The sequence below is a fragment of the Dipteris shenzhenensis genome, chromosome 3 (genome assembly GCF_047967505.1).
Source record: "Dipteris shenzhenensis isolate YYH24624 ecotype China chromosome 3, Dip_SZ_1.0, whole genome shotgun sequence".
Classification (NCBI taxonomy): Eukaryota; Viridiplantae; Streptophyta; class Polypodiopsida; order Gleicheniales; family Dipteridaceae; genus Dipteris; species Dipteris shenzhenensis.
Genome location: NC_141598.1, coordinates 2,427,416 through 2,438,283, shown reverse-complemented (window position 1 = coordinate 2,438,283; position 10,868 = coordinate 2,427,416). Strand labels below are relative to the sequence as shown.

The following is a 10,868-nucleotide window of genomic DNA, read 5'->3' as shown; positions in this document are numbered from 1 at the left end:
ATAGAACAACCACTAACTGAAGAGTATGATCACCAACCGTCATTGACCATGAACATAGCTGTGATGACTTCAGATCGTAGACCACCAGCTTCAACCCAAAGACTATAAAGAGCATAGAAACATTAGGGATCACAATCTACCACCATGCATTAAACGACTTTCGAAACATCAATCACCGAGCATCGTCAACCACCAACGTTGATAGAAAGACAATGAGCAGGCCTCCAAAATCAACTGCTAATTTTTAAGCCACCGCACAAAAGAAGTTTCAAACTAAACACACGAAAAAAATGTCTAAAGCTCGATAGCCATGTGCCAACCAAAGATCAAGTCTTCACACCAATTTGTGAGGTGCTTAGCTTTTGAAAATAGTGCATTCGAATTCAATTCTGAGAAACAGATAATCTCTTTGACTCATCGAAGAGACTAGCAGTAGGCACGCGAAATCAACTAACCAGAAATGGGTCTTGTCTCTCTCAAAGCGAACCAATGAACAAGCATGCCCTCAATTGATCACATAAACGAACCAACCAACGAGCATGCCCTCACATAAACAAACCAATAAAATTGCCTTATACTAAGCTTGGGCAAGAGCATAGACGAGTCAACATAAACGAGGAGCAGCATAGACGAGCATCACTAATAAGCCTGCGCAAGAGCATGGAGGAGGCAGCATAGATGAGCAACACCAATAGGAAAGCCAAACCAACAACAACAACCGAATGCGCAACCGCCAATGTACATAATCAGCAACAAATGATGCCCAATTCTGCCAACGTCTTAATTTTTGGACCACGTCATTGAAGCTACCATGACCATCCTTCAAGGCTGACTAAAATCTTGCGCAGAAGATGAAAAACGCGCACACAAACGGTTAGGCCGATGCCATGGGCCGGCCAAAAAGGTGGGGACCACATGCCACCTCAGCATCATTTCCCATAACAACGTGGAAGCATTCTTGTGTTGGAGATTGATGAAGAGCTAACTACATAGGAATGGACGTACCCCCGTCCTCGAGTTCTTGTCTCAAGTGGCATCAATTCTTGGTGCTCCAGAAGCAAGAAATCCTTAGTTGCATCCAGCTGAAAATCATTCAATCCAGGAAACGGTTGCCAGGGTATGTTTACATCGTAAGAGATTCGAGATGGCGTTCCAGAAAAAGTTCCTTGCCTACGTTTTGCTTTGGGAGAGGACAAGAGGTGGATGAGCAGCTCCACGACTTTATCTCTGAGAATGAAAATACTCGGAAAAGTCTCATAGGAAGACTGCTTCAAAAGGCATTGACCATTTTTGTCAATTCTCAGGTACATGGTCAAACGAAATCAACAATTTCTCGCTTCGTTCCTCCCTAGCTTGTGCCTTTTTGTTTGTTTTTACTTTCATGGTTGCAACCAGCTCCAGGGCTGTAGTGAGCTGAAGATAGCCTTGGATGGGAAAAGTGAGGAACTACTCACAGGCCAGGTGGGAAAGGTCCAACTATACGCGCGAGAAGCAAATTACAAGGTAACTACTTCATCCCGTTGGTATTGTACTCCACAAATTCTATTTGGTCTGCTTTCACGGGTTGTAACTACTGGTTATCCTTTGTCCCTTACATTTTTGGGTCCTTCGTTTTGCAGGGGATCGTCATGTCGAGTGTACACCTCGTGGCATCTGCGATCACGCTGAACTTCCCAAGTGCACGGTTCTTGTCGTTTGGCTCTTTTCATCTCTCATGTCGCTAGGATACTTACCAGCGCTCTCTCTCTCTCTTTCTTCAAGTGATGGATTGTGTTAAGACATGTCTTGCTAAATTGATTATCTTTTTGTCTGATGAAGCCTGAATGGAATAACTGACGAAACTCGTGTAATGTATTATGGCAATTCAAGAGGTGTTGAGTTGGGACCTTTGAATCGACTAGCCCTGTGGATGGGTTTGTAAATACAATTTCTATCCCCTTCTTTTCAACAATATGAGAGCATTCTCACACCCAATTGCAGATCCTCTGCGGAAGGAGGAGTATGGTGGAGGCAGCCTTTAACTGCAAATGCATAACAGTTGGTATGATCACATCCCACTTAGGGAAGAACTGTGAGGGATTGAGCCACTCTTGCTCTGTATCTGATATTTGCCGCGATGTCTATGTAACCTTTTTGCACGTGGAGACACGCTTGTCCACATAAGGAAAAGGGGAGAGTAAATAATGAAGCACAAAACTGAAAATTATTGTATTCAGGACGTGTTCCACACAAGGGGCTCATCAAGATGTTCAAGCTCAAAATGACATGACAAGCCCAAAAATGTGTTGCAACGGTTAGACTTGGAGTGAATTGATCATTCACATCTAGGGGTTTGATACCTTACCGAAATCATGTCAAGGAGCAACGAATCATAACCACTTCCAACTTAATGACTTGGAAGTCAGGGACCTGGTTCTGACCTCATGGGTGAAGGAGCATGCAATGCCTGCCGCATGCCCATTAGGAAGACACGGGTGCCGTGTTCCACACCTTGTTCCGTAGCCGTTTCAAGCTCCCATTCCCCCGAAAATGCTAGCAGTGATATGAGGACTGAGGAGGTTGTACAAGGCCTCTTTTATATTCAAGCCCTCACTTTCTAATCACCTCCCTCCATTACGACATTAATTCTAGAAGGGGGAGAAGCCAGCATCTTCAATGCCGCCCATATTGGGCCCAACTCGAACTGCCAATGTCACCCTGCTTGAGGATATCCAGATGCCTGGCCATATGGGATATAGGGTCCAATTGCTCTCAAGTACACAAGAAATGTCATCCAGTCCAGTCACCATGGGTTCAGACAAAGCAGCTGCTGCCAAGGGCCATGAGAGTCCTGTGTAGGAGCCACCACCTCTTGCATGAGCCCACGGCCACACAGTCGTGATAGCCTGCCGCCATCAATGGGCTGTTGGAGGGTCACCACATCCCAACAAAAGCAGCCACCAAACAAGCTACATCCCATCAGCACAGGAGGCACATACACTACTCACACTGCTTTTTGCATTGTGCTTGCTACACAGTCCGTTATCTGCCTAGTCTGCAACTTGTCCTCTGCCTTTCAATGCATGAGGGTAGGAGGGAGGCAAAAGAGAGGTAGTATCATTGGCTAGGTGGGGAAAGTCAAGGCCTGAAGATGTCGAGAACTTAGAGATGCAAAGAGAGAGAGTTACTAGTTATAGGAGATTAAGAGAATACACAAGGAGTCGTGGTGAAAAAGCATATCGGATTATTATCAACTTGAGCCTTATGTAGGCTTTACAAAGGTGTAGCAAACCTCATTGCCTGGATCATCTCTAAATACATTACTCCCTACATCACACATATCCCTACCCATATCACCACACTATCACTCTCACGCAATCACTATTTCATACCTCACCACACTCACCACCACTCGACAATGCTAGTTTACACAACCACCTATTCTCACATTACTCACTAAAATCTAACATTCCCCCCAAAAATAATGATGTTGCTAGAAAGCCTGCACATCCTGGACTAGATTTGCATTTTCTTCTGGTTACTGTTCTTGTTGGTGGTGGTGGCTGAGTTTGCAGAATTTTCATCTTGGCAAGTCTCTTTCGGCACTCTGCAAATTAGTGTCAAGGCTTGTGGCAGTAATGACACTTCTTCTTGGTGTCACCCTAACAAGTCCACTTTGCCTTGGTCCTTAGAGAAGTAGACTTGATCTACTTTGATTGCATCGCATCTAGATCTGTTCTTCGTCTAGATCTGTTCTTCTATCTGCTCCTCATGAAGAAGTAATTCAACAAGCTCCTCAAAGGAAATTGGATTGCCTCCTCCTTTCTCATAGAGAGATGCAGTGAGGAAGTTTGATAGATCCTTGCAACACCAACTCGTGACATCACCTTGACAGTACAAAAGGTGATGCAGACTATAGCCCAAGGTGTCAGGCATTATAGCACAACGCACTGAAAATCAAGACATTGGGATGCCCATGATGCTCAAGCAATGGCCATGATTGCGCTTTCAGTCAGGGGATCCATTGTACCTTGCATCCGATCCTGCAACTCTGCGTGGGTGGTCTTCGAGACCATGTTCTGATCCCGGAATGAAGCACAAGTCATATACCTAGTGCGTGACCTGGGCAACCTGTCCATGGACCAGAGTGATTCAATGGCAGATCACCTTACTAGGGTAACAGATCTAAAAGAACAACTCCGGAATCTAAATGAGGTACTTGTTGATAGAAAATTGATTACCAGTATTCTTAATTCCTTACGTGCCATAGTCCCCTGGCTACCATAGACTCTTCAACATGAAGCTCCACTGTGTGTAGTTTGGGCAATCAATATGGTCTTGCACCTGACACAAAGTTTGAACCCAGAGGTCAGCTGCAAAGCTGGATAGATGTGTAGGGACCCCCCCTTTCCTGGTTGTGAGCTCTTGGGAAAATAAGAGAAGGCGAGAGATATGGGAATCTGCACGCAAGTCACTGAGATTTGATGGGATTTAAGGTGGGGTTACCAAAGTTTACCAGACAATATATGTATACTTGAGCAAGCAAAACAATACTCCGAGATATGCACGAGAACGAGCGCCAAGAGTTTGCACGTGTGTACCACTGCCTATGTATGCTTCCACTTCACAAACTTGTTTTCCCTTCGAACAAGATCCCCAAAATATTACAGGCAAGAAAATAACAACCAAATCTTTACCCACTTCACTTGCTGATCTGATGAAGAACTCTTTTGAGATGACTTGATCTAATGACAAGACCCCACAATATGACAATGACTCTCAGGATTCACTTAGCGCTCTCTCTCTCTCTCTCTCTCTCTCTCTCTCTCTCACTCTCGCGCGCGCACTGCCACAGCAGCGCGCTCTCTCCCTACACCTCTCTCCTCTCCCTTCCCTCTCCTTTGCTCTCTCTCTCTCTCTAGCACGCGCTGCCATGGCAGCGCGCTCGCTCTCAGTCTCTCTCTCGCGCGCGCGCTGCCGCGGCAGCGCTCTCTCTCCCTACACCCATCTCTCTCCCGCTCATGCAGTAGCAACACCAGAACTAGGTAGACATGGCAGAGACAAGCCCGAGCAGACTGTCCAGCAACATACACGTCAAAGACGTGGAAGGTAGGATTTCGGGCATGAAAACTCCCGGCTAGATCAAATTACAAGCTCTATCAGTACCTCCAAACAAAGACTGCAAGAAGTTGATCTAACCCACTGATTTGCCTGAGTTCCTGTCCCCGAGAGAGCGCTGAGCTAAGTGTGGAGCTTTGTCGACAAGGTTGGGCTGTTATTGATCGTTGGTCTTCTGCTGCTCTGTATACAAAGTGATACACATAGAAAATCAAGCTATACGCAGGCGACGCCATTTAGACAATGAGCCAGAGCAACCTAAGAGCGGTGGAGAATGTGGACAGCTCAGAGGAAGGGGAGCAGAAACCAACAGAATTCATCCAAAAGCTTGGAGATGGATACAAATCAAAATGGTGCAACACATCAATAGTGATGGCAAGCACCAAGATGAGCCGTTGGGCAAGAGATGGGCTCTGATACCAATTGAAGGGGATGGGCAAGAAGCGAGTTTAGGAGTGAGTTTTTTTGGCAACCAACATGTTTTGCTCCACCTATTCCACTTAGGACATCTCTTTCTATTCTCTCTCTTTGCGGCATCTCTCTCTCTCTCTCTCATATTGATCCTCATCAAGTCTACATGGTGTGTAGTTTGTAAACACCAAAGGCCTTCATTTCATTTTTACAGCTTCTCAATTACATCTCTCTCTCTCTCTTATCCTCAGTAAGCTTGTATGGTATATAGTCTGTAAACTTCAAAGCCCTGTATTTTATTTTTAGAGCTTCCCTATTTCATCCACTTAAAGACTCTCTCTTTGTCTCTCTCTCTCTCTCACATTTCTATCTTCGTTCTACGTGTAGACCCTCTATCTCTGTCTATGTCTTTTGTCCCACCAATTTGGGCAAAATTTGTTAGGCCAAAAGGGCTTCTCGAGGAGAGCTGGCATGCACAGAATCACCCTAGAGATGAACTTTCATGAAACTAACAAGAGGAATGAGCTCATTTGACGAATTCTGATCTCCTCTGGATGCCAATTTTGGGTTTTAAAAAATTCATAACTTTTGCTAGAAATATCCAAATATAGTCATCTTTGGTATCAAAACTTGTACTTTAAATCCTTCTCTCTCTCTCTCTCTCTCTCTCTCTCTCTCTCTCTTGCCTTGATAATTTGTCTTTCTTTTCCACCATTTTGGACAAACATTTTAGCCTAACAAGGCTTCTAGAGAAGAGAAGAAATTTCATGAAACTAACAAGAGAAATGAGCTCATTCAATGTGTTCCAATCGTTTTGATACCAAACAAGACTAAGTTTGAACATTCCTAGCAAAAGTTGTGAAACTTTTGTTAGCCCAAACTTGCCTAGAGAGAGAGAGACTAAAAGAAGAAATCAAAGAATTTTTTAAAGCCAAATTGGCATCTAGAGAAGGGCGCCGGCGCCCTCCTCTAGATGCCAATTTGGGCTTTAATAGAATTTCACAACTTTTGCTAAAAATGTCCGAATATATCATGTTTGGTATCAAAACGATCGGAATACATCAAATGAGCTCATTTCTCTTGTTATTTTAATTAAATTCCATCTCTAGTGTAATTCTGTGCATGCTAGCTCTCCTTTGGAAGCCCTTTTGAGCTAAAGGGTTTGCCTAGACTGGTGGAAGAAAAAGATAAATTATCACGACAAAAAGGGGAGAGAGAGAGAGAGAGAGAGAGAGAGAGAGAGAGAGAGATGTTATAAGTGGAATAGGTGGAACAAAACACATTGGTTGCCAAAAAAAACTCACTCCAAAACTTGCTCAAAAAACTCGCTCCTTGCACACTTTCCCAATTGAAGACATGGAGAACTCAGAGTTGCATAGAAAGAAAGGATTATAGTCAGCAGTGGACGGAGAGGTCTATGAGACTTAACTAACCAGATAGAGTAGAAACAAGGTGAAAATTTCACTAGGCGTGCCAAAGTAGATGTGCAACCTCACCCATGGTTGTAAGACACATTAAGACACGACGCATCAAACATGCTTCAGACACGACTCACGAGTGTCTAAAGTGTCTTAAAGATGAGACACATATGACATGTCATGGTGGTTATAAATATTTAATTGATATATGTATAGTATATAAGTGTACAACTTGCTAGCATAGCTAGCTGCTAGATTCTAGAAGTACAATAAGCTACACTTCAACAATGCAGGAAGTCACAATGCACTTGTACAATGTAGTTAAGAGTCAAGACTTGTCACTCAAGACTTAGTTAAGACTCACAACTCAAGAGCTTGCAAGTTAAGAGTCACGACTCACAACTTTAAAGATTTGAACCGACAATTGAATCTCGATATTCAAAAATGCAGATAAACAACTTAACAAGAGCCTAGAGGGCTACATAGATTATATATCAATCATCATAGATTAATAAACATTATATCATGGCAACAATCAGTCAGCCACATGTGACATGAATGAAATCTGCATCTCGATACATATAATTGAAAGGAAACTTTCGACTCTGAAGAGTCAAATCTCTCAAGATTCATCCTAATCCGAATCTGCGAGGTCACTGCCACTGCTGGATCAAAAGTCACCGTTAATGATAGCATGGCTAAGTCAAACCCAATGTCTGTTGTTACACGCCACCCACAAAAAAACAGGAGTGTCTAAAGGTAGGTGTCTTAAGTGTTTTATCATAAGACATGAGTGTCTTAACAACCATGACCTCACCCTTAGATTATGACAACCCTTAAAGCCCCTCTTAGGTTATCCTTCTATCATAGCATTCGTTGAAAGCCCTTGCACAATTCCCATAATAAGAGAACCCAAAACAAACACCAAGGCTTTGCCTTTGGCATGCCAAAAACTAAAGAGTGGAGCTAGTAAAGCGGGCATCTACTCCGAAAAAACCTATACTCAGTTATAGACTTTGAGTCTTCAGGTATTGATTTTGAAATCCCCTCGCCTTCAAAGTTCACAATAAACAGCCCACTTACCTCCTTTCTAACTGCATGCACCTTCTCTAACTGTGTGGCCTTTTGCTTAAGTTGGAATCTAGGGAGTTCTTATGCCATCCACGCATTCGTAGCTTTCAGTTTGTTAGGATTGTCTCAGAATAGGAACTCTGTTAGCTCTTTTTGCAAGGAGTGAGTATTGCATGAGTACCATCTAAATGAATTCTAATCAAGTCGTCCTCTGGCCACTCAATGCTTGGTGTTGCTGTCTTTATGTCATCATGAATTTTATTGAATGTCGCTTCCATTTGTCCCCTCACCTTGATTCTGTTCAACTTTGCAGATTTTCAAACCCTACCTATACCTTCCTCTGTTGATTTGTCAAAATTCAACGCTCTGATTGTTTGCATTTTTAAAGAACCTCCAAATCCAATGAGCTTCAAGCTGGTTAGAGAGAGAGAGAGAGAGAGAATGTTTGATTTTGATATTGCAGGATTCTTGAGCGTCCATTCTATGTCAAGGTGTCCATCGTCATTAAGGAGGAAGATCTGATCTTAAGGTGAGAAAGTGAATGTGTTGCTTAAGAATTTAAGGGACTGTATTTCGAGTGCACTTTCCATTTGCCACGTTTCATAATAGGCTTGCTGGTTTCTGTTGTTTGTGCTTGCAAATCCCAGCCTTTCTAGCCCTCTGCTGCAGGACCTTTTTTTATCCTTGATGCCTCAGTTTTTCACCCAAAAGGGGCAACTTTCAAGACTCCATGCAAGAATCGAGGAAGGCTCTTTTTTTTTAACAAGACGGCCCTTTCATGGCTTGCCGATGGTCCATTGTGATAGACACGGATCTTCAAGGGAAGAAGAGCCAGAAATTGCTATGCATGTTGAAGCTCAGGATGATGGCCAAAGTCTCTATCTAAGATACGGCTGCCGAGAGCATAACAAAGAATTTGTTAAGTTGTATAGAGTGGGACCTGAAGTTTGCTTGAACAAGTTAGAGATACGTCAATCGATGGTTCTCCTTGCTGGGTCTTTTCTTGTTAAACCATGAAAGTATGCTGGCCTGCATTGACCACATCAGTAATGTCAGAGTGGTGTCAGATTTTGTTCAAAAAAAATCAGGTGATATTTGCTTCGACACTAGGGTGTTCTGATAGTTAGGAAGGGAATTTCAAGATCAGTTGATAAAGTGATGCTTCTCTGTTTTTCATCCTTCGTTCTTCTATGGTTTGATCACACAATCTCTACGATGATGGTGTATCATAGATGATGAAGAGGGTTTTGTTGAGATGTATTCTTATGCATGCAGTCAGGGTACAAATGGTCTAGAAGAACATACAGGTCTGAACTACTCAGAAGTATACTTTGTGCTTGTTATTTGAAGTGCAATTATTCCAGGGCTATTTAAATGTATTCCGTACAAGTTAACATTTTTAATAAAACATAAACTTACAAGGTATGTCAGAAATACATAAAGCTGTTAGCCTCCAAGGCTTTGGCCTGGTAGTTTGGGCATCGGATCTTATGCTCAGGTCAAGGGTTCAACTCTCGGGGATGGATATATGGCAACTTCTAGCTTTTCACCAATCAATATTACAGTGTGAATTCAAAATTTCACAACTAACAAACAAGACATTCTTTTAACGTAGAATCAATTGGAGGTTGATTATAATCTTGTGAAGAAAATTCCCATGACATTTTCGAAGGCTACTGGAACATTGGAGCTTCCCACCAGCGCCTGAGGAGTTGTATAGAGGAGTGTTTGTTGCCTCTCTTAGTGGCAAATCAACCTAAACTCTAGTAATCTAATCTATTTCTCACTCTCCTCCATTGCTCAGTCCCCCTCTCTTATACCTCACTCAGCCCCTCCCCTTCCTCCCTGTCCCTCCCCTCTCTCCCTTCGTTCACCTCCCTTCTGCCTCCTCTCTCTCTCCCACTATAGGAGGGAGGCAGAGGCAGACTTATATCAACGAGTGAGGCAGTTGGAAGTTTTGAGAACGAAGAACCTTAAAGATTGGAACCATGCTGCCTTAATTTTTCATAACCTACCTTACGTTAATCATGCGCAGCTCCCCACTCGTATTAGCTAATAACCCATTAAAACTCATTGTGGCACCTATTAGAGTTGAAGTTTGTCCATTGTAGATGTATCCCATCTAAAGGGCTGCAAGTACCTTTAGAACTACTTACGATGGACTAATGATCTCAAGAGTGCCAACTTTCTCTAGTAGTTCCTATAGAGGCTGCACAAAAGATGACAATCAACACATTACCACCTTTACACAGATTTATTTATTTTTTTAAAAGTAAAAGAAGTATTTGTATTATAGTAACATTGGATCAAAAGATAAGTACTTACATATCCAAGCTTTGCAAAAAACACCAGCCCACCAAGGGGAGAAGCAGCAATAAGTTTGTACATCAGTGTCCAAAAACATAGTGATCAGTTGGCTTATCAAATGTTTATAGGGGCTGGGGCAGACACAGGGTGGACAAAGGAGATTATGAGCACTATTGGTGTCAAACAAGGTTGTCTTTTTCACCAAACTTATTTGGTCTCTATATGGACAAGCTCATGACTTTCATTGGGACTCGGGCAGGGGGGGGGTGCTCTCTTCCCCGATCCTTGATCCAGATCCTCCTATAAGCTTGGTAAAACCAAGGTCATGATCTTCAAATACATCCCGGGCAGCAATGCACAAGAGTGATTTACACTAGATGGATCACCGGTGGGGATTATCGCATTGGGGATCTTTTATCTGGCCCGATTTTCATGATGCAATCAGCAATGCTTTCACTCTCATTTCTAGGATCTCTAGACTAAGTCTCTCCTCTTTGACTGTTTGGTCCACCTCGCGGGTATGTATCGTAGCCTTTGTTGGGACCCAAGCCTATCAAATATAGA

General features: G+C 43.0%; 1 protein-coding gene across 2 annotated transcripts; it reads left to right on the top strand.

Annotated features, from left to right (window-relative positions):
* Positions 1-977: 977 nt before the first annotated feature.
* Positions 978-9,357, top strand: LOC147903225 (uncharacterized). 2 transcript variants are annotated; one of them, XM_087372683.1, is made up of 5 exons: positions 978-1,304; positions 1,402-1,503; positions 1,620-1,684; positions 8,461-8,526; positions 8,645-9,357. In XM_087372683.1, the coding sequence occupies exons 1-5, from the start codon at positions 996-998 to the stop codon at positions 9,012-9,014; spliced, it is 912 nt and encodes a 303-aa protein (XP_087228809.1). In that variant the 5' UTR covers positions 978-995; the 3' UTR covers positions 9,015-9,357. The 2 variants fall into 2 exon arrangements, with proteins under 2 accessions (XP_087228809.1, XP_087228808.1); XM_087372682.1 differs by having other exon boundaries at positions 1,396-1,503.
* The last annotated feature ends 1,511 nt before the right edge of the window (positions 9,358-10,868 follow it).

Coding starts and splice junctions, on each gene's coding strand:
- LOC147903225 (XM_087372682.1), top strand. CDS start 996: ATGGACGTACCCCCGTCCTCGAGTTCTTGTCTCAAGTGGCATCAATTC. Junction 1,305..1,395: donor CCATTTTTGTCAATTCTCAG/GTACATGGTCAA, acceptor GGTTGCAACCAG/CTCCAGGGCTGTAGTGAGCT. Junction 8,527..8,644: donor GAGGAAGATCTGATCTTAAG/GTGAGAAAGTGA, acceptor TGCAAATCCCAG/CCTTTCTAGCCCTCTGCTGC.